Source organism: Canis lupus, chromosome 6 (genome assembly GCF_003254725.2).
Source record: "Canis lupus dingo isolate Sandy chromosome 6, ASM325472v2, whole genome shotgun sequence".
Taxonomy (NCBI): domain Eukaryota; kingdom Metazoa; phylum Chordata; class Mammalia; order Carnivora; family Canidae; genus Canis; species Canis lupus.
The window spans coordinates 11266570-11292881 of record NC_064248.1 but is presented as its reverse complement, the minus strand read 5'-3'; the positions used below and the strand labels follow the sequence as shown (position 1 = coordinate 11292881).

The window sequence follows — 26312 nt, the reverse complement described above, 5'->3', positions numbered from 1 at the left end:
AGTTATGTATGTGTGTATATTTGGCAAATATTAGGTGTTGTGGATCGCTAAGTTTACTAAGAGTGGGCTATAGAAAAGCAAACATCAAAACCAAATTTTTATTTGACTTAATTTTTAATAAAAAAAATTTCTTTTTGAGAGAGCTTAAGAGAGTGAGAGTGTGAATGGGGTGCCGGGACAGCAGGAGAGAGAGACACAGAATCCCAGGTAGACTCCATGCTCAGCACAGAGTCCAATGTGGGGCTTGATCACCCAAGCTGAGATCAGGAGTTGGATGCTTAAGTGACTGAGCCACCCAGGTGCCTGTTGACTTAATTTTGAATAGACGCTTCTGACCACATTTCAGGATCATTGCTGGGGAAGTTAATCTTTAAAGAAAGTATACAATGTAGCTTGTTAGAAAAAATAGGAGCTCAGTTCAGGTTCTGGTCTTCCCCCTGACATGTTCTGTGGTCCTGGACAAATAAATGACCTAGTCTCTTGTCCTTGACATAGTGGTGACAGCAGGACTGGACTTGCTAGTAGTAGTATATGTGTGCTGAAGCAAGCTCTGGACTTACTGGAGGAATAAAATGAGAGAATGAATATAAATAGGCTCTGAAAAGTGTAAAGCATTAGATGCATATAAGTTATTTTGTTGCTGTAATAATTCCATTTGCCTCTCAGAAATATTCTGATTATTTTAATGTAGTTTAGATTCCTTGTTCAGTTGGATTTTTACCGTTTTGCTCTGGAACACGTAGCATTTTGATACCGTACACATTTAACAAGTTGTCAGTAAAAGCTGGATATAAGTGCGTTCGTTTCCTCTTTAGGTACTACGGGAAGTGAAGGTGCTGGCAGGCCTTCAGCATCCTAACATAGTAGGCTATCACACTGCTTGGATAGAACATGTTCACGTGACCCATGCACAAGGTAAGCAGTTATAGATGATATAGCTGAAGGCTTGGCCAACTGTGGCCTATCGGCCAAACCGGCCTGCCCCTGTTTTGGTGCATCCCCAAGCTGAGAGTATTTTCTTACATGTTTAAGTAGTTTAAAGAGGAATCAAAAGAATATTTTGTGAAAGCTATATGAAATCAAATTTCATGTCAGTGAATAAAGTGTGTTAGGATAGGACATAGGCTCATTCATTTGTGTATTGTCTGTGGCTGCTTTTGCACTACAACAGCTGAACTCAGTTATGGTGCAGAGTCCTTTGGGGCCCACAAAACCTGCAACAGTTACTCTCGGGCCCACTATGGAAAGTTTGCTCCCCTGGCATAGTTGAACTGGTCTGTTTCTATGGTTCCTAAAATGTGCCAGGCATTTGAATGACCTTGTTATATTGCATTTTGCCCGAAAGTATTAACATTTTTAGACTTGTGGTCTCCTTTGGTGTTATTTTAGCTCTGTCTTTGATCATACATTAGAAAGCTAGGCTGCCTGAAGATGTGTTATTTTTGTTTCCTTTTGCAGATCGAATTTCTATTCAGCTGCCATCTCTGGAAGTGATCTCTGACGAGGAGGGTGACAGGTATGTGAATAGGTGTGTAGTTTGACAAGTTAGGTATAACCTGTTCCCTGCACTGAGTTTTCTTTGTCTTTTTGATCATTTTCATTAGAAAATGATAAATAATTTCTTCCTCTCAAGTGTTTCCTGCTAGTGTTTTCAATAAATGCTGCTGCTAGAGAGATTTGATACCATTTGCTTCCAGTGTTTACCAGTGAGGTATATGTAGTTTTTTTTTTTTTTAAGATTTATTTATTTATTCATGAGAGAGAGAGAGAGAGAGAGAGGCAGAGACACAGGCAGAGGGAGAAGAAGGCACCATGCAGAGAGCCTGACGTGGGACTCCATCCAGGGTCTCCAGGATCACACCCTGGGCTGCAGGCGGCGCTAAACCACTGCACCACCGGGGCTGCCCATATATGTAGGTTTGAAGGGACAGCTGAGTTATTCTTGATCTTTTTTTTTTTTTTAAGATTTATTTATTTGTTTATGATAGACATAGAGAGAGAGAGAGAGGCAGAGACACAGGAGGAGGGAGAAGCAGGCTCCATGCCGGGAGCCTGACGCGGGACTTGATCCCGGGACTCCAGGATCACGCCCTGGGCCAAAGGCAGGCGCTAAACCGCTGAGCTACCCAGGGATCCCCTCTTGACCTTTTTTTTTTTTTTTTATGATAGTCACAGAGAGAGAGAGAGAGAGAGAGAGAGGGGCAGAGACACAGGCAGAGGGAGAAGCAGGCTCCATGCACCGGGAGCCTGATGTGGGATTCGATCCTGGGTCTCCAGGATCGCGCCCTAGGCCAAAGGCAGGCGCCAAACCGCTGCGCCACCCAGGGATCCCTCTTGATCTTTTTTTACATTGATTTTTATCTTTACTGTTTTTCCCCCCTCCAGAAATCAACATGTTAAAAATGATGAAAGTAACAGCTCATCCATTATCTTCGCCGAGTTCACCTCAGGAAAAGACAAATCCTTAGGAAAATCTGGCATTGAAAATCGGAATAATAGATTGGTGAACTACAGCACCAGTTTAATCCCCAGAGACACCAGTGAATTTGAATCACCCAGTTTTCTCCAAAGAAATGGTTTGGCTGATTTGCCTTCCAGCTCAATTATTGAACATCAGCTGCCACTTAGGCATCATTCCGACTTAGAAGAGAATTTCACATCCACTGGGGAATCTTCTGAAAACTTAAGTTTGTTGGGGCAGACAGAGGTAGATCACTTTACCAGAACCTACTGATGATTTGATGCTCAAATAGTTATGATGTGGAGGACCATGCCTAGGATGTGACCTCCCCCCGTCCCCTCTATCCCTCACTCTTCATCTTTCTTTGTCAGTCTCTCCCCTCCTCGTCCCCCTGGCCTGTGGCCCTTGTGTTGGGTTTTGCCCTCCTTTACTTAATTTAATGCCTGCTAAGCCTTTTCTGGTTCTGTCTATATCTGATCATTTGTGCCCCCTGGAGTTGGAAACGTCGCTCACACGTTTCTGTTGTGTGTTCGCCTCCTGCTATACAATATTTATGCATAAAGATCTTTTGTATTTTGGAACGTGACTTTAGGAGAGAGGGGAAGAGAGATCAGCAGGTCCATTTTCAGGACACTATCAATAAGGGTCACACCCATGTGCTAGTGAGACTGTCACATACTTTCACCAGTGTGGAGTCTTAGTGTTAAAAACCTTGAACGCTAACAGGGTCTCAGTATAATCTGGCATGCTGGGATTACAGAACTGTATGTGCTATCTGTATATGTGCACACAGAACTAATTCTTACTGCGCAGGAGTATGTGGCTCTGTGCATGCACTTTTTAGGAGACAAAGCTTTGAACAGGGTCATCTGAGTACACAAGAGTTGGGTTTGAGGGACTTTTCATCAGAACCATTCTGTTACTCTGGACTACATGTGGGAAACTTTCCTTGGTGTCTAAATGCACTATAGAGAGCTTAAATTTTGCTTGCCTCTTGTTTGAACAAATTATTTATGGACACAGCAAGGCCTCCAAAAATGTGCATCTACTTTGGGGTATACAGAGAGCAGTAGAGTGCCTGCCGCACAGCTGACCTCTTGATGCTGTGTCTTAGCTTTAGAAACTGGTTGTGTGGCAAGCCGACCCAGTCGTTTCAGTGCCACTGCCTTAGTGTCACATTCAGGAGCTTGTCCCATTCTGCAGCTGGGCCTCCCCCTGCCCACTCAGATTCTGACTCGCCGTTTTAGGCGTTCCTTTATTCCTCTGTCTCTTTCGCGAGACTTTGGGCTTCTCAGGCAGATGTGTGTTTGTCATCTCTTTCCTGAGCACTTAGCCCCCTGCTCTGCCTAGAGGAGGCAAGTGAGTATCTATTGACTAAATGAATAATGCGAGCAAGTCGTGCAAAGGTGGGAGCCAGCCGTGTCGTCCCCCAGGTGCAGTACCACTTGATGCTGCACATCCAGATGCAGCTGTGTGAGCTCTCCCTGTGGGACTGGATAGTGGAGAGAAACCAGCGGGGTCGGCAGTATGTGGACGAATCTGCATGTGAGTACCAGATGGATCTCTAAACACGGGGCTGGGAGGTGGAGACACAGGCGGATCTTCTGAAGTAGGAACTACCTCCAGGTGCTTTAGACTCAGGGAAAAAGTCACCTTTTTAAAACAAACAGTTGTGCTTATTTCAACATTCTCAAGAACATACAGGCATTTGGAAGTTAATTTTCTCTGAGATAGAGATATATTTATGGGTGTCTAAGCAGTAATGTGCTAGAATTTAGGTTAATGATTGGGGCAGAAAAAGAATTTTTTTTTTAAGATTCTGTTTATTCATGAGAGACACATGCACAGAGAGAGAGAGGCAGAGACACAGGCAGAGGGAGAAGCAGGCTCCATGCAGGAAGCCCGATGCAGGACTCAATCCCCGGACCCGGGATCACACCCTGAGCCAAAGGCAGACGCTCAACTGCTGAGCCACCCAGGCGTTCCAAGAATTTTTAAGGGAGAAATTTTAAATATTTTATTTTTTAAGTCTGACAATGTGATACTCTTGCAAAAAGACACCTTTGAAGAAACTCTTATAGAAGGATAGGTGGTGAAAAGTTCGTCTTTCTTAAGACCCAGATCTCCTATCTTCCCCTGTAGATCTCTAACTACAGAAATACTCTGTTAGGTTAGTAATTTTTAAAATTATTTTAACACTGGTCCTCAGCTTGTACCACACATTAGAATCACCTGGGGAGCTTTAAAAAAAGATGTTGATAAGACAGAGTAAGAGAAAACAGGTGGAGAAAGCCAACCACCATGATGTTGTCTGGGGTGACTGTGGCTGGTATTCAAGGTCAGCATCAGCAATGAAAACTCTTCATATTGTGTGACCTTGAGAAGGCGTGATGAGAAGAGCATTGTATCTCTGGGTCTTTCTCCCCAGAACCCATAATGCTAGTCTAATTGTAAAAAAACATCAGACAAATCCCAACCTAGGTACCTTCTATGAATTACCTGACCAGTGCTTCTCAAAACTGTCAGGGTCCTCATAAACAGGAAAAGTGAGGAACTGTCACAGACCGCAGACCTGACAACTAATGTAATACGATATCCTGGATGGGATCCTAGAAAAGAGAAAGGACAATAGATAAAAACTAGGGAAGCCTGAATAAATGGTGAACTTGTCTCAATCTTGGTGCATTAACTGTGACAGGTGTACTATACCAGTATAAGTGTTAATGGGAAACTGGGTGGGGTGTAAGTGGGAACCATACTATGGCCTCAGTTGTTTTTTTTTTTTTTAAGATTTTATTTATTTATTCATGAGAGACAGAGAGAGGCAGAGACACAGGCAGAGGGAGAAGCAGGCTCCCTGCAGGGAGCCCAACGCGGGACTCGATCGTGGGTCCCCAGGATCATGCCCTGGGCCAAAGGCGTCGCTAAACCACTGAGCCACCCGGGCTGCCCCCCCCCCCCCTCCTTTTTTTTTAAAGGATGTTGTCAGGGACTGCACCAGGAATTTTTATATAACTGTTATGAGATAGGGCTTGATCTTTGGTAATTTTTTGGAAATTTTCTTGTTTCTAATGTGTAGCCAAAGTTGAAAATCACTATTCTGTGATCAAAACTGGTAATAAAAGTGACCTGGTTTTAAGTAAAGACTCAGCTAAATACTGATTATTAATCATTTGCTCTTCACACCTAATGACACTATAACTCTTTATTTGGTCTAAAATGTAGGTCATTTAACCCACCCAAAATCTTAGCTTCCAGTGGAGGCAGAAACATAATGCCTCCTTCAGGCATCTCCTCGATGCCCCCTGCTGCTTCTCTGGTTTACTATGTAATCAAGACTTGCCATACTTTGTTCAGTTTGGTTGTGGCAAGTAATGGGTGGGGTATTTTCATTGCCCTGTAAAGTTTTATTCTTTGCTGCATGAGCATTGTAGTGCTGGCGCAGATGTCTCTATAAAAAAGAATAATGGTTTATTGAAGTCTTGTATGTAGTTGTTGATCTTTAAACTTCCATTTGGAAAGTAGGTCATGAGTCCTTCATGATATAGGAGATAAGTCTGACTTTCAGACATCCAGGACAATAAGCTTATGAAAACAGAGAGGGCAAGATAGGATACTGCTAGCATGATGCATATTTCTTTTAAAAGTATTTAAAAAGGTTTAACTTGGTAGTATTCCACCAATGTTACATACCTTCATATCTAGTACAGTTTTACAACAGTCATTCCCAGCAGTCCATGTGTGAGAGACCCAGGTTTGAATCCTGGCCCTTGCAGTCACTGGCGATAAGGTTTAGGACCATTCAGGTAACTGCTCTCAGACTGTCTCCTCTGCTGTGAAATTTGAGTGTGAGGATTGGAACACTCAGGGTAAGGGATGCATTGCCGAGGAACGGAGGAGGCTGTTCTCACCGGATCAGGTCCATATGTGGCATTGAGCCCTCGACAGAGACCCATTGTTTGGATATGGTAGGTGGTTACAGTGAGACCCCTATTATAGACGGACCAAAGGAAAGTAGTTGTTCTGGGTGACTGTGAAAGTCCCAAAGCCCTCCATCTCTGCAGCAAATGGTCACTCCAGTGTGAGGGGCATGGTAGTGGCAGTACTTATAAGTAGCCCCCCTTGTGTTTACACACACACAGACACGTGAGAGTTTTCTGTCTTCTCAAGTTCTTGGCTAAGGACTTGAGGTCCCTGAGTTACATGCTAGCTGGTGCAAAAGGAGAAGGTGGTGCATAGGTGAGCTGCATAGCAAAGTAGGCTTGTCCAGGAAGAGAAGGGAGCATGTTGTATTTACATGTTATGTATTTACGGTTTAAAATGGCTGAGGAGACAAGAGCTAGTAAGTTCTTATTATGAGAGCACCAAATTTACTTAGCTGCAAGAATTTTTTTGCTTTAGCAGTTTTAGTCCTACAAAACTTTCCTACCCCCCCTTTTTTTTTTAAAGATTTATTTATTTATTCATGATAGACATAGGGAGAGAGAGAGAGAGAGAAAGGCAGACACACAGGCAGAGGGAGAAGCAGGCTCCATGCAGGGAGCCCGACACGAGTACGTGGGACTTGATCCCGGGACTCCAGGATCACACCCTGGGCCAAAGGCAGGCACTAAACCACTGAGCCACCCAGGGATCCCAAAACTTTTCTACCCTTAAAGTCTGTTGTATTATCATGTTAATAGATGAATGAAAACATTTGCTTTTTTCCCCTGTATACTTCATTTTTCATTCGTCAGTCATTTTTGGAAAATGCAGCATTCCAAATCTTCCCACATAATGGGAGCTCACTCTTTGAGCTAACATAATGTATCTTTTCTTAAAAATTTCATTATTTGTAAGTCTTTAATCCACAATAGGCTTAGGACACCAGATTTATTAGTGTTAAACCCCAGAGTGTCAGAAGTTTAAAGGAGATTTAAACCTAATTTAATCCAGCCATTTTATGCCTGAGAATGGTTTACACACTGATTAATACAGGGGCTCTGGGTGAACTTAGTGACACCAAATCTATTCACTAGGGCACTAGTTTGTGATGGTTTCTTTGTAAACTGAGATAGCTCTTGTTGCTTATATTTCACCATTTTGGAATATTGACTGTTGCAAATCTGAACTATGTTAATGTATTTAATGTGTTTAGAACTAGGTAACGTTTAGATGTTGATGAATAAAAAAGAGAAATAAAACTTCCTTTTTTATTTCAAGGTCCTTATGTCATGGCCAGTGTTGCAACAAAGATTTTTCAAGAACTGGTGGAAGGTGTATTTTACATACATAACATGGGAATCGTACACAGAGATCTGAAGGTAAGTGGGGAGGCTAGTTGAGGACGTGGTGTTGCTTCACTGAGTTAAATGAAATTATGTGTCCCCTTTCATTTACTTAGAGGGTTATCATTATTTTTGTATAAATCCTCATCCCATGAGTCTGGAACTTTTGATTGAATTTTAAGGCAGTGATCTTTGGGCATTTGAAAATTCTCTGTGGAGGATTAGTAGTGTGTTTCAGGTAGTGAGTATGCTCAGAGTACTCATATAGTAGATGATGTTAAATGTATTTAATGCTGTCAAAAATCCTCATGTTATAGCAGCCTTAGAGGTAAAATCTGTTTCTACAATTATGTATCTTAAAGGAAATTTAACATGGGAAATTTTTTTCTGCTATTTAAAAAATTATGATTATTCCGGTTTTTAATCTACAAAAGACCTTGTATCAAGAAAGAAAATAGATTTACTTCTTTGGCAGAAGAGTTTTAATTTGCTTATTTTTTGAACAAAGAAATTGTGGAAAATGTCTTTAAAGAAATATTTGGGAACAAAAAGTTAATGTGCCAATCATTTTATTTTTTGAAAAAAGTTTAAGAACCAGTTTGTACATCTGGGATGTACATGATGATGAGTTAAGTGTTTTCTGTGTATGAGTCTAGCCAGAAAATGCTGTGTGAGTTACTGAAATTCTGTGGCTGGTGAAACTTTGAAGTCCTATATCAAGAGGTAAGCTAAGTCATAATAACCATATAGTGAGTTCCAGATCTGCACTGGGAGAAGTTGCTTTAAGTGTTGTTTGTATTTCTCACCGTAAATATTTCTGATGTTTCTTTTACAGATGTCCTCTAGGGATAAGGGTTTTTGAGATAACTTTATTAGGTTTTCCCTTAAGAGGTGGAATTCTGGCAGCATGATTCCTGCAGGTAGAATCCCTTGGTTATTGGTTAGTCTTAAAGGATAAGAGCGGTAAAATAGCTTGGCGAGAAGCCCTGTGTCCCTGATGTTGGAACTTCGCTGGAGGTACATGTATATCGGAGACTCCCCATTTCTTGTTAATATGTTAACGTTTGCTTCAAATTCAAGCAGGAGATTGATTATTGCCTCTCTGCCTCCAAAACATGCCTCATGGATAGCTGTTTGACCTTTATGGTCCCGGGCATTTACTTTGGCTCCATGAATTAGCAGCAAACGGATGCAGCTCACCCCTGCTGCCAGCAGTCGGCCGGCTTTGCTGGATGCGGTGCACACTGCCAGCTTGAGGGCTGTATTCCCTGTGGAGGAGATGGCACAGTTAACGTTTGCGCCACAGGCTATCAGCATTTCCATCATCTCCTTATTCAGGATGTTGGCAGCCATGTGAAGGGGTGTCATGCTGGATTCGTTAATGGCATTGACGTAGGCACCATTTTGGACTAAAATAGAGAGAACTGGATAGGTCCCATAGGTTATGGCCAGGTGAAGGGGTGAATGTTTGTTGCTATTGTCTACTTGAGCGTTGACTTGAGCTCCGTGTTCACACAAAATGCGGAGACACATCATAGCATTATTCTGAATGTCTGTCAGGATCCTTTGGATTCTGTTCCCCGGTTTTGTCCGTATGGTAGAAATGATTGGCCAGTGCAGTAACATCAGGTGAAGTGTGGTGAGGCCTCTTGTGTCCCTAGAATAGTTATTAATCGCAGATTATACTGTATTCACCATGGAAGCAGTTCTACACTAAGAATTAGTGCTTAAGAAGGTGACATTTATTGAAAGTACTTCCCCTCAACTACTTTAAAGAGGTGTTTGAAAATCTGTGTTTCTCGGGATATCACAGCATTTCGAGGGATGGGGTGGTTTGCATCACAGCATGGAGGGTCCTAGCTGTCTATAGCAGTTTCAGTTTTGTTTATTATAAACATCTGACTGCTCTACTAAAATTTGAAAATGATTTTCAGTTTGTGTATATTTATTTAGCGTAAGGCACCATGCTCGGGATATGGTAAAATAGCACAGAGTCCCTGCTTTTGCAGGGCTGATGGTCTAGCATAAAAGACATTAAACATACTTAAATAACTAGGTCAGTATTGCAAATGGGCAAAGTTCTAAGAGGTATGAGGCCCCACAGGGCCGGCTTGTGGTTGGAAGGGTTGGAAAGGGTGTACTGAGGAGTCCTGTGGAGGAGGAGGTACATTGGTGACATCCAGTCATGGAGGACTGGAAGAGCATCTGCAGAGCTAGGCAGGGCTCTATGGGGTGGGGGAGAGGGTCATTCGAGCCAGACAGGTCAAGGAGCAATTCTGGAGCATGTTGAGCATTTAGGGCTTTACTTTCTGTTAATGTTATGGGGGCAAGAAGTTGATTGTTTATACCATGTGATTCTTCCATTCATTAAGATAGTATTTATTGGCACATAGTGTCAGGCAGTCATTTAAGGTGGTGAAGATGTATTGGTGAATGAGATAATTTCTTTATCGTGAAGTGTATTCTTACAGTGGGTAGTAAAAAGAAAATCCATGGTCTATTTCTGTTTACTTATTTTCCATACCTAACTGAGGGTTTTAAACTAACTCCCTGAGGGCTGTGACCAGGACTTCATGTGTTTTCCACATCATCACTGCTGAGCACTTAATTCTCAGGATGCTTGAAGTGGGCAGACTGGTTTGTGTTCCTAGATTACTGCCAGTTTTTCAGAGTATCTCATCTAGTCAGTAAAGAAATTGGTTCATTCGAGACATGGTTATGGTATTTTGTAGTCCATAGCCCCCGAAGAATGGATGAGTCCAGACATGACTGGGGAGAGTAACATCTAAATCATGCATATCCTCATTTAGATCTGATTGCTGTTGAGTTAACTCACCTTACTTCTGGGTCAGCCCCATGTTCTAACAAACAAAGCAAACTTTGTGCCTTGCAGAATTCGACAGCCAGATGAATGGGGATGATGGACTGTGTCTGCTTTGAGGGAGAAAGCAGACTATGTTATAAGTAGCCCTGTGCAGTGAGAAGAAATCATTGTGTCAGCCTGCTATTCCAGAGGAAATAAGTGTATTTAGTTCCTCAAATGCGTTGAAGTTTTCTTTTTGACTATTTTAAAAGACCCCAAACTAGTGAGATTCTTATTATAAAATCTGTGTTTTACATAAATGCAAATTTACCAGTGCAGCAGAAATAACTTACATAAAGCTTTCGAAGCTGATTCTTGTGGAGAGCTCATAGTGTAAAATTAATGGTAAATGCAACTAAGTCACTGTGTCCTTAAATTAACCCACAGGGTGATTGACAAGTAGGTTTTATGGTTTTTAAGGCTTTGCCAAAGTCATAGTATCAGTAGTAAAACCCACATTTCCAGGGTTTCAAAGATAACACAGCATGTCTTCTATGATTAGCAGAGCTGTTTATGCCAGTTCTTAAAATACATATATACTAAGTAGTGACTTTTACAGCATAACTTCCTTTCTCAGGAAAGGATTTCCTTTCCTCAGAAAGGATAAGAGAAGAAGTCAGGGTAAAGGAGATGGTGACTTTTGGGAAAAAAAATTTTAAGGTAATAATCATTGTATAAAAATTTAGAAAATGAAAAGTCATACGTATAAAAGGGAAAGAATAATTCCTTCATACAGATATAATGGCCATTGGTGTATCTGAGAAGATGATGTTAATGTTCCGCCAACCAAGTGGTTTCTGGCCTTTCTGCATGTCAGCCTGCGAGTGTCACTGGGAAGGGAGGTGCATGGTGTGCGGAGTGAACTGTCCTGGGGTGGGCATGGTGGGGGCCGCCAGGAGCTCTGAGGACCTCAGTGGTGGGCCTCGCAAAGCAGCGTGACTTTTCCCGACAGGTGACAGAGCAGAGGTGGGGGGTACCTGGTTCAGAAGTACTCGGTAGCTGATGGAGTTGGCCAGGATGGTCATAGGCTGGTTGACTGGGTGGCTCCTCAGGAGCGCCTGGATTGCCGAGCGGTCCTCCCTCATGATGGCCTCATAGAGCCTGGTGTGGAGTGCCGCAGGTGGGCCTTCTTCTGGGGGCTTGGTGCCCTCTGCAGCCAGCTCCCTGCTGCCTCTCCTGGTTATGTTTCCCATGAGCAAAATGTAAGAGTGGGGACTTGGAAGTTCAGGGGACACTTGTGACAGAATTGATTTGTTGGAGTCTCATTATGATCCCTTCAGTTCCATTCTAGAATTGTTCTAGAGCAGTGAGAATTGTAGCTGTGAACATGATTTGTTTTTATCTTAGAGCGAACTATTTCAAGCTTTGTTCCCAGGTCCTACAGTGCCAAATAGAAGCATAGTGTTTTGGACTTGACTCAATCACAAAAACACACCCAAATTATCACCTTACACCTAAGGTTATTTCTGTGCTCTCTTCCATTCAGCTATTTAAAAAAAAAAACAGAGCTTAAAGAAAAGAGCTAAAACAGGAATTTATACTGAAAGTCAAAAATTAAAATTACTACATCTAAAGTAAGAAAACCCAATTTTTAACCTAAATATATTTTATTTTATTTTTAATCTTTTTTAAGATTTTATTTATTTATTCACGATAGAGAGAGAGAGAGAGAGAGAGGCAGAGACACAGGCAGAGGGAGAAGCAGGCTCCATGTAGGGAGCCCGACGTGGGACTCGATCCCAGGACTCCAGGATCGCGCCGTAGGCCAAAGGCAGGCGCCAAACCTCTGTGCCACCCAGGAATCCCTTATTTTATTTTTTTAAAGATTTTATTTATTTATTCATGACAGACACAGAGAGAGAGAGGCAGAGACACAGGCAGAGGGAGAAGCAGCCCCATGCAGGGAACCTGACGTGGGACTCAATCCCAGGTCTCCAGGATTACACCCTGGGCTGAAGGTGGCGCTAAACCTCTGAGCCACCTGGGCTGCCCTATGTTTTCATTTTGAGTGGCAATCCCCTCTTTGCCCAGTGTGGGTACAGGTTTTCAATGCCACAGGTTTAGTTCTATTGGGAGAAGTTTTGGGTTGGCCTCGGTTGCTTAAATAGAGCTAAATGGGTACCTTCATAGTGTGACCTAGTTGCCCCTAACTCTGGCTGACATAAAAGCGTCATCTAGGAGCTTCTAAAAAATATCAAAGTTTTCTCATTTAAAAAAAAAAATCAGGGACGCCTGGGTGGCTTAGCGGTTGGGCGGCTACCTTCGGCTCAGGTCATGATCCCGGGATCCTTGATCGAGTCCTGTATCAGGCTCCTACGAAGAGCCTGCTTCTCCCCCTCTGCCTGTGTCTCTGCCTCTCTCTCTGTGTCTGTCATGAGTAAATAAATAAATCTTTAAAAAAAAATTTAAATAAAAAATAAATCAGTCTTTGACTTGTTGGAGGGGACAGTAGTTTTTAAAAGCCTCTTGGGGGATTCTGATGCCCAGTCAGGGCTGAGGAGCACTTGTGTACAAGGTGTGCTGTGTGTTAGTGGTTCTCAAACGTGGAGTAACATGGGGACTTAAAAAATATTGCTGCCTATGTCCACACCCAATAATTCTGATTTTACTGGTCTGTGGCATGGCTTGAACATTGGTGGTTTTTTTCTTAAAGCTCCCTGATGATTCTAATGTGCAGCCTAGTTTTAGAACCACTGCTCTGATTTTTTATTTTTGAGGGGCTACTTGTCAGTTGTAAACTCTTAATGTCTACACATTTTTACTGTTTTAATAACACCAAGGAGTTCTGTTTTATTACAGCCAAGAAATATTTTTCTTCATGGCCCTGATCAGCAAGTAAAAATAGGAGACTTTGGTCTGGCCTGCACAGACATCATTCAAAAGAACACAGACTGGATCGGTAGAGATGGGAAGAGTAAGTTTATTCTAGTTCCTTTCTCTTGTTTCTTTCTTTCCCTTTCTTTCTTCTTTCTTTTTTCTTGGCATTAAGACAAAAAGAAACACGGTTGAACTTGTCAGTATTCAGAGAGACTCATAAAAACTTAATAGCAATAATGAGGTAAAGACAAAAAAGCAGCCATCGTTCCCTACACTGCCCTGTTTAGGCTCTATGTTCTGCAGTGTAGACAGTGTGAACTCTACCATGTTTTTTTAATGTTTGGCTCTTCAAATTACAGGGCCACCCACACACACTTCCAGAGTGGGTACTTGTCTATACGCTTCACCTGAGCAGTTGGAAGGATCCGACTATGACGCCAAGGTAGTATTTGCTGCTCTTCCCCCCTTTGCTGGACTTTCTCTGCTGTCATAAATAACAAAGAGCACAGTAAATGCAGTGTTATTTCTTGTGTAGAGGTGTCTTTGGAGATAACAGAATAGGGGAGGTTATCTGTTATGTCAAACTGCGGTTAACAGGAAACCTCAATTTTTACCTGAATCTGACTGGTTTACGGGCTACTTTACCACTTCTAAATCCGTGGGTGTCAGAAATTATTTTTGAAATGAGCTTTCCTCTTAAAATGTCACAATTCACCTCAGGAAGCTAGAATTTATAGAAGCCTTTTCAGTCTGCCTTTCTTCTGTTTTCATAAATACATGCTAAAAGTGCTCTGGGGAAGTATAGCACTTGACTCCCTTTGAAGAGTGAAGATATTGAAAAGTTTTAATTCATTTGGTTCCTTGAAGAAATTATTAAAGTAAATCCTTTCCTCAGGATAACAGCCTAGTACATTTTCTTCCTTTTGACGAATCATTCAGCTTTTTACAGACTGGGCATGAACTGCCAGGAAAAAAAATCCATAGCTCTTCCTCAAATCCTGTCTGGTAAAGACCTTTCTTAAGAGATGATTTCAGGAAAAGGAACAAATTTTTTAGTTTCTTAAACTCTACTAGATGCCTGTGTGTGGAGGTAGAGGGGAGACAAGGCAGGCCACAGGGAACCCAAGCCCTGGAACTGGCACCAGCATGTGTGAGCTCACATCTCTCGCTCAGGCTGCACCACGCCTGGATTTTCAGGGGAGTAGTGGGAGTTCTCCCTGACCCTTACCTGGTTGGCCATCCTTTGTGCCCGTGGATTCCCTTTGTGGTGTTGAAGAGATGGGATTGTGACCATATCAGCTCTCCCCAGGGCTGTAAATCCAGGTGGCAGACACCTGCCTCTGTGAGGGGGTAAGTTTGGCCACCATGTTCCCTGCATCATAGGGTCTATGAATTGTCCTGTCTTAGAAATCATCTTGTGTTTGAGAGGATGGTCATCTTGTGTTGGAGATGTTAGTCTCCCTTTGTGTTTCACTACTAAATTACCTCTCCCCTTCTTTTTCCAGTCAGATATGTACAGCTTGGGTGTGATCCTGCTAGAGCTCTTTCAGCCATTTGGAACAGAAATGGAGCGAGTACACATTTTAACAGGTTTAAGAAGTGGTCAGATACCTGACTCCCTCAGTAAGAGGTGTCCCGTGCAAGCCAAGTACATCCAGCACTTAACTAGAAGGAATGCATCTCAGAGACCATCTGCTCTTCAGCTGCTGCAAAGTGAACTTTTCCAAAATTCTGGAAATGTATGTAACATATTTCTTTTTTTCTTTTTTAAAGATTTTATTATTCATGAGAGAGGCAGAGACATAGGCAGAGGGAGAAGCACGCTCCCTGTGGGGAGCCTGATGTGGGACTCTGGGATCATGCCCTATGCCAAAGGCAGACACTCAACCACTGAGCCACCCAGGTGTCCCCCGTTTTTTCTTTTATAAAGTGATCTCTACACCTAAAATCACAACCCTGAGATCAAGAGTCACCTGCTCCACTGACTGAGCCAGCCAGGAGTTCTTGTATATATGTGTATTTTTAATACTGGGGAAAGTATGAAACTTAAAGTAGAATTTAAATTGTGAATCCAATTTCATGAGGAACAGTTGAGCTTAGAAAACGTTTATGGAAACCAGATTAAACTCATTCTCTGAGTTCTGAGTAGCACACTCTTCAGAGTCCAAGTAAGCAAGGTGACCAACTGGACCAACTGTCTAAAAATTGCAATTATAGGCTCTACTTTCTAGCTTCATCTTGCTAAGTCAAAAGGCTTTGGTTTTCCAACTACGATATAACTTTTTATAAACATAACCTTTTATCTCCTAGTCAAAGGGGGCACATGCCAAAGGGTAAAAGGAGGAAATCTTGTGGGGAGCTGGAATGAGGGTGGCATAGACTGCCTCAGCCTGCGATCCTTTAGCATGCAAGTGTGTGATTCTGGTTTTCAGTCCTGTGATGTGGGATCGCCCTAGGGCAGTCCCTTCCTTCCTCTTTCCAGGCTGTAACCACAGTGCCAAGTACCATCTCCAGTCTACATGTACTAGAAACGTGATTCATCCATTCTGTTCCTCCAGAAACTTTCTAGGATTTATCAAAAGCTTATTCAAAGATGCATTCAGATTCTCTAGTTCTCTGCTGCCCCAAGCATGGTCCTTGCACCAGCAGCATCAGCGTTATCTGCTGGCTGCTGAGAAGTACAGGGCCTTGGGCTCCACTCCAGACATATCACATCACAATCTGCATTCAGTAACATCCCCAAGTGGTTTACCTCTGGTGTGTGAACAGCATTGTGTTAGATGCATTGGTCCTCAGAGTACAGTCTCTAGGCCCTCCCGGCTGCTCTGACCTATTTAAGGAAGTCTGTGGGGAGAAGGGGCAGTAGTCATTCTGACGTACATAGTCTGGGACCTATTTGTGGTAAACTATTCCACTGTTTTATTTTCTGTTTAAGGCTAAGTTTCAGGTAAAATGGTGAATTTTACTAGCTTGAATAGTAAACAGGTAGGTATAGTACTTTTCTGAGTCTTTGGGAACAGCAGATGTGTTGATTAAATTTATCTCCCACAGAAGGGATTTTCTAACCCCCAGTTATGTTAGCTATTAGAGACCGTAGTTAGGTGGCATTTATGGTATTTCTCTTGCTGAATTTATAAAATAGCCTATACATACCTATATAGAGAAAACTTGTACAAGCAGTCTGTGGTTTGTGTGGTTGTTGGTACAGGACTGTGAAAACGACCATGCTGAGATCAAACCACGCAAGGGGATCTTAGTAATTCATGGGAAGTTACGATTGTCCCATGACCCTTACAAATGTTTTCAAAACATTAAAACTCAGTTGCAGATGCACATGGAAACAAAGCAAGTTATAAAACTAGTATTTAGTGTACTATAATGAAGAATTAATGTGTTCAGGAATGGTTTGAATAGTGCCTACCTGCATCTCACCATAGAACTCCAGATATGGAGTGCCTTTTCTGTGCCTCGGTAAACTGTATACTCCTAAGCTTGGATCAGGGGCCAAGATTTCATCTTTTGGACTTTCGAAGTTGTGAGTGAGATAGCTCCCAGAGTTCTTCCAATGTGAATTTTGCTGGTATCACTTTCTCTGGGACATCTTCGTCCTTTTCCTCATTTATGTTAACTCCTCTCCTCCCAGTACTGGGGCTGCACACCGCATCTGTCTGGTGGTGGTGGGAGCAGCACCCCCATGGCTGCCTGTTTCTCCTCCAACATCATGTGGGTGCAATTTGATTCCACCTTCAGCATCATTACTTTGCATTTGCTCACCGCACTTCCATCTTTGTTGGCCAGTTTCATCTGTCAATTATTTTTTTTAATTTATTTATTTTATTTTTTATTTTTTATTTTTTTAAAATTTATTTATGATAGTCACAGAGAGAGAGAGAGAGGCAGAGACATAGGCAGAGGGAGAAGCAGGCTCCATGCACCGGGAGCCCGACGTGGGATTCGATCCCGGGTCTCCAGGATTGCGCCCTGGGCCAAAGGCAGGCGCCAAACCACTGTGCCACCCAGGGATCCCCTCAATTATTTTTTTTAAATGTCATGTGGATTTATCACCAGTACACACGTGGCCAGGGTGTGGTGTGTGCAGGGACCAAAGTGGTGACTGGCCCCTGGTTGTGATGTGCATCGTGGGCTGAGGTGCTGACAGTGAGAGAACTGTGGTGACCTGACGCTGGTGCTGCTTCACTAGCTGCAGTGATTGGAATTCAGGCATACCATGCCAAGGGAGGTATGCCTGTATATTTAAAGTGGAAGAGGCCATTTTAATAGAACTTAAAATTTTCTCTTGACAGGTTAACCTCACCCTACAGATGAAAATACTAGAGCAAGAAAAAGAAATCGAAGAACTAAAGAAGCAGCTGAGTCTCCTTTCTCAGGACAAAGGGGCCAAGGATGATATGAAGGATGGGACTGTGCCCGTCCTGCCTTAATTAAGCTCTGTAAATGTGAATGTGGACTTCTAATTTTTTAAATTGTCAACTGGAATGTACATTTCAGTCTTTGTTAGGGTATAGATGATATAATTGTATCTAGTGACCCTGTACAAGACTTATTAAAGTTGTAGAAGTTCCCTCAAATCGCTATTTCCTAAAAGGAATTGTTATGATCCAGCACTTTGAACGAAGCTGCTCTAAACTAAACCTATTTTGCCTTTTCCTTTCTCCTGTCCCACAAACTCCTAATTTTTAATATTACTGTCTGTCCTGTCTCCGGAAGGAGCGATTTAGACAGTATCCTCCATTCTTTCTCCTTTGAACTCTGCCTGTTGACCATCCAGTCCTCCTCTAGAATGTTTTACCTCACAGATTGAGGTATGCACCCCTGCACCATCACAGCCAAGCCCAGGCCTGCACGATGGCTGGACTGTTCGTTTTGATGGCTGCCAGTCTTCCTCACCCTTCCACGATGCTGCTGCCAGTTAGTTACCAGAAGGACATCTGATCAGTTCACTCCCTGGCTCAGAAGCTCCTGCTGGCTCCCTGCTGCCTCTAAGATGCAACTTTAGCTTCCTAGCATCATCATCCAACCTCTTTCTGTTCACCTTCAGCTTGGTGTCACTCCAAAAATCATGCCCTTTCTAAGCCTTGTGCTGCTTGCATCCAAATCATCTAAATCATCTCAAAGTAGCTCTGGTAGGAGTTCCTGCTTTCCCCCTGGTACTGTTGTGTGTTTCCATGGCGTTGCCCTTTATTTAGCACTCGACTCCCCACCAAGCTATGTTTTCCAAAGGCCCCGATGGAGTATGTTCATTTTTGTATCTCAAAAAAATGCCTGCCACATAGCTGGGAGTTGTCATGGTACATGGCACGTGATGTGGCTGAATTTTAAAATAAAATGAAAACCCACAAATTATTTGATGCCTTTATTGATTCTAGGCAACTGGCCCAGATAGACCGATTTTAGTACAAGTTCCTTTACCCACAATACACGTGAAACAGCACCATTCTTGAAGTCAACCTTTTACAGTTATTAAACTTCACTTAAGGAGCTTGAGGGCAGTGTTGAAAGGGGCCAGGTTCTCACATGCCCTCATCCACTTCTGCACATTGGCTGGCACTGTCACATTGCAGCTTCCCGTCTGCTGGAGCACAGACCATAACACAACATCTGCCACAGTGAGTTCATTCCCAACAAGCCAGGGGCTCTTCCCAAGAGCAGAGTTCATGGAGCGGAACACAGCAGCTTTTTCTTTACTGCTTCCCTCTTTCAGCTGAAAGATAGCTATATCTACCCAGCTATCTATGAGGGTCAAATTTACAGCATTCTGCTTCTGGCCAAACAGAGAGAACAAAAAACGTGCAATGTTCCCTTCTCCTTCGATGGGACACATTGTTTGGACGCTGAACTTCATCTGAGTCTTCGGTACTGGAAGGGAAAAAGCACACCATGTAACAAGAGCCCCCTGCCACCCAGAGGAAGTGCTTGAGCAACAGGGAGAGGGGAGTCTCTAATTAACTGGAAACTGGTGGCAAGGGAAAGTATTTTCAATATCACATTTGTCTGTCTCCAAAACGTGTATGATTCAAGAAAGTTTAAACCAGATGTTTACAGAATGCAAACTCTTTACGTTAAAAAAAAGTAACCATTTCTGGTATTTGATTATAACCATTCTCAAGCTAGAAGGGTGACCTCAGACCATCTATTCTAAGCCCTGTGCCGGAGAATTTGCAGGATGAGGGCTGGAAACCAGGAGTCCCACCTCCCAAGCTGGGAACTCAGTCTACCCTCACAATGGCTCTTTACGTGGAGCTGGAGTAGCTAAGGTGTTCCTGGATGAATGGTGCTAACACACTACCCCCTGGGATAAATGTAACCAGGAGAGGCATACAGCAGCAGATGATGAAGAAAGGACAGCCTGCCACCTTTTTCAGGCCTTTTGAAAAGGTAACATCGATGTCCCTGTGATAAGTTTAGAAATGTGAGGTGAAGATGGCTAGGACAGCCCTTACCTTCCTGCTCTAGCTGCCTAGCAGGATCCCCCCAAACCGCTCTCGGAGACCCTAACCTTTCTGGAGGAAGGAGGGCATCTTTGCATCAAGGTTTATCTGTGCTCCTTTTCCAGAACTACCCCATGTGCTTGCTAAACTTCAGGGAATTTGACTGACAGCAAGTAGCTGAAAAACGTCATGGTCCTGGCCCCTTGATGCATCTGATTAAAGTCACAGGGCACGCCTCATTCCAGAGTGTACGAACCCAGCCCAGTGCCCTCTGCTTACCATTCTTCCAAATCAGAGTAAAACCCAGCTGATATTCGTGACGGGGCTGGTTTTTAGTCTGCTCGCCAAAGCACTTGAGGAGGTTTTCTGGCACGCTTTTGACTGCAGAGTGTGTGTGGACGGTGGACAGGACCCTGTAGTGGTCACACAGCAGCCTGTGCAGCACGAGCAGGGACAGGGGAGGGGAGGCGGGGTTTGCATTGATCACGATGTCTTTCAGAGCCCCGTAATCCTGAGGGAGAAAACCCAAACAGTAACATAGACATTTAAGTGTGTGGACTTGTACCTGGTGCTGTTCATAGGGCCTAAGCAGGGTTATTTAACTAAATCTTCAACTTCCATGAAGACAGTCCCACTATCACCCCATCTCACAGCTGAGGAAGCTCGTCCTGGGGAGGCAATAACCTGGCTGAGCTCACGGAACTCAGTGAGAAGTGGAACAGTGATGCAAACCCACTCCAACCCCTCAACCTCTGCCCTGCTGGCCCCCAACAACTATAGGGTTGACTTCATTGTGAAGTTACTAAAACAACACATTAAGAATGATACTACCTGTTCCTAAGTTATTTAAAAATAAAAAAAAAAAAAATCACACATGCAAGCACTCTACCAAATCTTTCCAATACCTGACCACCGGACAGGATAGTTTCTATGTCAATTGGTGTGTGAGTTACAGGTCAGTGAAGAGTCCCCTCAATAAAGGCCTTGGCTCAAAATGTCATTGATGATGACAAGCAGGCAACATCTAAAAAACTAAGTATTAACTAAAGGGCTAAAACATACTGCCTTTTTCTTTTTTAGATGCAGACTTTATTTTATATGTTCACTCTTAATAACGAACAAACTCCTGTAATACAATGGAGGCAAAATTCAAATTCCTTGGATTTCTGTATGCAGCCTACCACAATCTGGCTAAGAGTCCTACCACTCCTCCCCGAAGCCCATCACATCAACCTGTGATAAATGCTTTGCAATCCTCTGAGCATAGCACCACTTGATGCTGTGCCTTCTGAGGTATCAAAATTCATCATAAGCACCATGTGCCTCAGCAAGGCTTCCCAGCCTCCAGACACTGCCATAGCTGTACGGTATCATTGACTCTTCATCTAGACTGGCTCCCTGGGGGGTCTGGCCAGGTCTATAGGTCCTTGGTGTGGGCAAATGTACTCAACAATCCAAGAACCTGAGTGCAGAGGAACCGAAGTCACCTGGGAGACACTGCAACCTCGCCTCCCCATTAAGGCTTCATGCAGTACCACTTCTACCACCAATTCCAGAGGACAGTATTAGCAGGGATTCCTGGGACAAACCCTTTTATACTGTCAATAAATACCACTTAGAAATAAGACCTTCTTTTTTGCATGTCAGCCGGTCACCTACATTTCCTGAAGCTCTTTAAAGGTAGCAGATGCAACTTAATTCTAAGACTGCAAACAATGTAGCAAAAGACATTTGCCTCATGAGACTGTGCCTGGGTGACCAAAGCTCTGAATTTCAGGCTACTTTCAGAGTCAGGATGGACTTGCTGAACCTGAGAAGCACCAAGCTGACACAGGTGTGTTTCTCTAGGCTTGGAAAATTGCTGGAGTGACATCCTACCTCTCGCCTGCATCCCACACTGCCTGGAATGGTAGGGACCTGTAACTTAACTCCTATCACTGCCTACAGTTCCTCTTAGCTCTTCTCCACCAGGTCTGACAAGTCAAGTGGCTTTAGAACTTGCTTTGGCTTCACTCATAGCTCACGAATCTGTTCTGTGGTAAGGCACAATCATTTAGGGGAGGAAAAAAGAACATGACCTTTGTATTGCCTTTGAAAACTAGAAAACCAAAGCTTGAATCACATGAGCACAATTTTCCAGCACAAACCACCACCTAGGACGCTGATGTTCTTTAGCTCTCCAGATGAACTCACCTTTCCGAGCACCGAATTTAAATCCAATGTGCCGGTCGAGAAAGCAGCAGGCTCATCAGCCTGGATTATGTTGGTTACATCCACATCTGCATCTGGTGTCTGAATCATCTTGGAGAGGCCATCAACTGCAGCTTTCAATTCGTACAGACGTTTTAAGATATCATCTTGGCGGGACTCGAGAGCTTGGAGAGATGGGTCAGACTCTTCCTAAACAAACCAACACCAGAATGTTAATTTCCTCTAACATCACAGCAGTGTTTCAATTTGATCACTTTTCTTCTACTGGGTTCCATGAATTTATCAACCCCTCCCCCCCAACTGTGAGAAGACATTAAAATGAAGAAGCAGAACCATCTCGTTTTTCCCATAGTCCAATAGGTCCTGCAAAGTGATCCACAAATGCTTTAAAACAAAAAACATGATCAAAAGCCATTTCGAAATTGTAGGACTCCTAGTTCAGGTAATCTATGAACAGAGGATGGAAAATGAACACAAACAGGGATGCCTGGGTGGCTCAGCAGTTGAGCATCTGGCTTCAGCTCAGGTCGTGATCCCAGAGTCCCACATCATGCTTCCTTGCAGGGAGTCTTCTCCCTCTGCCTGTGTCTCTGCCTCTGTGTCTCTCATGAATAAATAAACAAAATATTTTTAAAAAAATGAACTCAAATAATTGTTCTTTATTTTTAATGTCAAATCAGTTCACATTACTTTGCTTATTTAACAAAGAGAAAAAGATGGGGAAGTGCAATGAGAATGTAACTCAGCAATTTATACTAATAGGAAAATGAAAGGTATGTCCGTGGAGTCAGTTGATCATTTCCCCGCCCCATTCTCAAGGGGATACTGGCACTCTTATCTTAGAATCATCCAGATCATTTTCACTGCTGAAACGTAAAACTTCCTAAGTATGGAATGCTTACGTCCTTAGTTCAATGAATCTTTGCATCTTTCTTGCCTGTTATAGTGACTGCAACACAGTAAGTAACCAATAACATCTACTGAGGAAGCAATCTCAAATCTCTACAGACTTACTTTAAAAAGCATTAACAATGGGGCAGCCCGGGTGGCTCAGCAGTTTAGTGCCGCCTTCAGCTCAGGGCCTGATCCTGGAGACCCAGGATTGAGTCCCACATCAGGCTCCCTGCATGGAACCTGCTTCTCCCTCTGCCTGTGTCTCTGCCTCTCTCTCTGTATCTTTCATGAATGAATAAATAAAATCTTTAAAAAGAAAAAAGCAATAAGAATCCTCTTAATAAAGTCACACTGTATAACCCATTTCCAGATTCATAAGCTCTTATAAAGGATAATCCATTTTGAGCACAAAGAATGTGTTAAGAAGAAAATGCTCATAACCAGACAAAACAATCCATGTGGCAAGGACCAGGACTATAAATATGCACTCATGATACATTGTATTTGTATGCTGGTAAGCCTCACTTTCTTGGGAACTTTTTTTCCTCCCATAGTCACTGGTAACACTGCCCTCTCACAGATTGAATTCATCACCAGATGCTGTTCATTTTCTGGAATCCACTGGTTTCTAAGCTTGCCTCGGCTGTCGCTGCCCAAGTTCAAGACACCACTTTCACTTGGCCTGTGTCCACCTTGTTCCCACTGTGGTCATCCCTCCAATTCATCCCTAAGATGGCAGCCAGAGATTATAACAAATGTCAACTCCATTACCCCACCTCTGTGTTAACTTCTAAGGCTTTAGCTAAAAATCAAAGCCCTGAACCTGCTTAAGAAATAGCTCATATGACCTGTCCTCTGGCTACCTCCTCTCACATATGGCTCCCCTGTGCTGTCCTTTGGGTCCCTAAACACACCATGCCCCCACCTGCCACACAGCTTTTGTTTATTCTTTTCTCTCTATCTGGGACACTTCTCCATCTTCTCCAAGAGCCTCATCTGCATTTTCTCATCTCTGCTAGCCTGGCTCTTGTTTTTGATCAAACAGCAAAGATATGTAAGATGACTGACCTGTGGGTAAAGAGGTATAAAGACTTGAGTGCACCAATTAAACAATTATGTTTTGATGGAAATAAGTGAATGCAAGGTGTGTGATGAATAGGGCTACTAGTGTGTAATATCCTTCCATTCCTCAATGATAGTCCTCAAGTAGCATTCCAATCACTTCCAACCAGCCTGATTTGTGCATTGTGTGTGTGCATTACCTTGCTCAATTCTACAAGTGGCAGGAAGCTCCCTGATAAACCAGGGCAAAGAAGCACCTACTGGATTCCATGTCCCGGTCAACAGAGTAAACAGTGCCTGAAACAAATAGTACATTCGTAATGTGTCCTGTGACTGGAAGCCCAGCACAGGCTGGTATCACTCCTCTGGATGTGAGGAATGAGGAAATACTCAAGATCTGCTTTACCTGTACCTTTAACCTTGTTTGTTGGCTTGTTTTCCTGTTGAGATGAGATTGTGACATGGCACATGTCTATCCATTTGTTTTATATGTATTTTAGAAGCAGTTTATTCTTTCTGCTGCTCCTATTTGCCTTTAATATGCTTGATTTCTAATTATCGGTCTATATTATTATGATCTGCTAATCAAGAGGATCTAGGTGTCTTATAAGTTAGAAGTTCACAGCTGAAAGTCCAAGGAAGTTAGCAGCACACCAAAAAAAAAAAAAAAAAAAAAAAAGACTTGATCTCAAATGAGCTGTGACACTTCCAACTCTGAGTCTGGGTTTTCTTTTCAGTTCAGTGGGACTGTCCAGTTGAGCCACACTGGATCATGGTGCTATTTCCATCTTAGCTCTCTGGTGAGACAATTGTGTCCTTGTTTTCCAACTAACCCAACCGTTTGCCTTCCCATATAGGCAGAAGGCTATTAAGAGAAAGTGAAGGAGGAGCGCATGGTTGGCGCAGCCAGTTAAGCCTCCTGGATTCTTGATCTTGGCTCAGGTCATGATCTACAGAGTTGTGAGTTGAAGCCCTGAATTGAGCTCCACACGGGGCCTGGAGCCTACTTAAAGTGAAGGATAACACTCCATGGGAAAATGGACTATAAAAGTTACCCGTTCACTCATCTTCAGCCCGAATGGACAGAAGGTTTCTCTTGCTGGAAACCTAAGATGGGTATCTGCTGCCAACAAAAAACCCGAAAGGCCTGGGCAGACGCTTTACAAGAGAGTGTGCCAAAATGGCCAGCCAACACGACAAGGCGATCCGCTGATGTAGAAGTCTGAAAAACCTGAGCTAAAAACCACATCAAGCTCCAACGGTCCACCCACCTGCTCTGGGGAGGGTGCAAGAACCAGGAATTCAGTGCTCACGGCCCAGGCACACACACCTGCACACAGGCCGCTCCGGAAAGCGGTTTACCTAGCCCAAAGGATGACAGTCCACCTCCCCTCCCCAGCGCCGGTGCACACCCCAGGCCTGCTCATGCACAGGTGCGCCTGCCCACCGCAGCACCGATGCAGACCCGCCCCTCCGCGCACAGCAGCGAAGCTCAACCGCCCCGCCCCGCCGACGCCACGGGAGCCAGGTCAGGGGGAGGCAGCCCCACACAGCAGGGTGCAGACAACGTCCTGTTACCCTAAGTAGCAGCGGTGACAGCGAGGATCGCTTTAGAATTCCTAAAAATGAGCATTTACGTGCTGCTCATATTTCTGTGGCCACAATCTGGTAGCAAAAACGCTTTAGGAGCCGTAAGCGGAAAACGAAATAGATACAAGAGGAATAGAACTTTTAATAGACACAACTGGAACGCGAAACTGGCGGAAGCATGAAAGCGGGGGCGGGGGGGGGGGGCAGGCGGCCAGGTCTGACCCCAGGCCCACGGTCCTTCAACCCCGACGACCCGGCCACGGCGCCTGCGCCCTGGGCAGAAGGCGGGCCGATGAGAGTAAGCGCCTGCGCACTGCAGGAAGGCGGGCGGATGAAACTAAGCGCCTGCGCACTAGACGGGGTGGAAAAATGTACACTCAGGACGAGTGGGGGCGGGGCGGGGCCGCACGCTCCTACCTGCACGTGGCCTGCGTCCGGCGCGGGGCTGCCTGTCCTGCCGTGCACGTTGGGGAGCCGGTACATGCAGGTGGGAAGCTCTACACGGAGTGATGCGCTGCCCCCATGATAGGGCTTTACCTGGTACATTGGCATCGTGGGAGCCAAAAGACGGAACGTGGCAAGTGGGGGGCACGGACGCTTAAAAACCGCCCGAGACCACGAGAGACCGCGACCACCTCCTTTCCGCTCCGGCTGCGGCCGTTCAGGAAAGCGCAGTCCGTGCGGTCTGATTGGCCCAC

The 26312-nt window shown here is 43.9% G+C and overlaps 3 protein-coding genes across 7 annotated transcripts in view; 1 reads left to right on the top strand and 2 right to left on the bottom strand.

The window, feature by feature from the left end:
• EIF2AK1 (eukaryotic translation initiation factor 2 alpha kinase 1) overlaps window positions 1-18772 on the top strand; it is a 32496-nt gene extending 13724 nt beyond the window's left edge. The window contains exons 7-15 of the mRNA XM_025426229.3: window positions 816-915; window positions 1459-1516; window positions 2386-2707; window positions 3895-4006; window positions 7664-7764; window positions 13391-13505; window positions 13768-13850; window positions 14914-15147; window positions 17713-18772. Of these exons, the coding sequence (XP_025282014.1) occupies window positions 816-915; window positions 1459-1516; window positions 2386-2707; window positions 3895-4006; window positions 7664-7764; window positions 13391-13505; window positions 13768-13850; window positions 14914-15147; window positions 17713-17850 (1263 nt within the window). The 3' untranslated portion in view covers window positions 17851-18772. The remainder of the gene's footprint in view (window positions 1-815; window positions 916-1458; window positions 1517-2385; window positions 2708-3894; window positions 4007-7663; window positions 7765-13390; window positions 13506-13767; window positions 13851-14913; window positions 15148-17712) is intronic.
• ANKRD61 (ankyrin repeat domain 61) lies at window positions 8281-11848 on the bottom strand. Of its 2 annotated transcripts, none has more exons than XM_025426232.3 (3): window positions 11569-11848; window positions 10565-10659; window positions 8281-9385 (listed from the first exon to the last, which is right to left on the bottom strand). In XM_025426232.3, the coding sequence occupies exons 1-3, from the start codon at window positions 11782-11784 to the stop codon at window positions 8440-8442; spliced, it is 1257 nt and encodes a 418-aa protein (XP_025282017.1). In that variant the 5' UTR covers window positions 11785-11848; the 3' UTR covers window positions 8281-8439. The 2 variants fall into 2 exon arrangements, with proteins under 2 accessions (XP_025282017.1, XP_025282016.1); XM_025426231.3 differs by having other exon boundaries at window positions 10565-10662; window positions 11569-11846.
• AIMP2 (aminoacyl tRNA synthetase complex interacting multifunctional protein 2) lies at window positions 18768-26284 on the bottom strand. Of its 4 annotated transcripts, none has more exons than XM_025426234.3 (4): window positions 26152-26284; window positions 22051-22257; window positions 20137-20368; window positions 18768-19285 (listed from the first exon to the last, which is right to left on the bottom strand). In XM_025426234.3, the coding sequence occupies exons 1-4, from the start codon at window positions 26164-26166 to the stop codon at window positions 18897-18899; spliced, it is 843 nt and encodes a 280-aa protein (XP_025282019.1). In that variant the 5' UTR covers window positions 26167-26284; the 3' UTR covers window positions 18768-18896. The 4 variants fall into 4 exon arrangements, with proteins under 4 accessions (XP_025282019.1, XP_025282018.1, XP_025282020.1 ...); XM_025426233.3 differs by having other exon boundaries at window positions 26032-26166; XM_025426235.3 differs by lacking the exon at window positions 26152-26284 and adding an exon at window positions 25603-25749.
• Window positions 26285-26312: the final 28 nt, after the last annotated feature.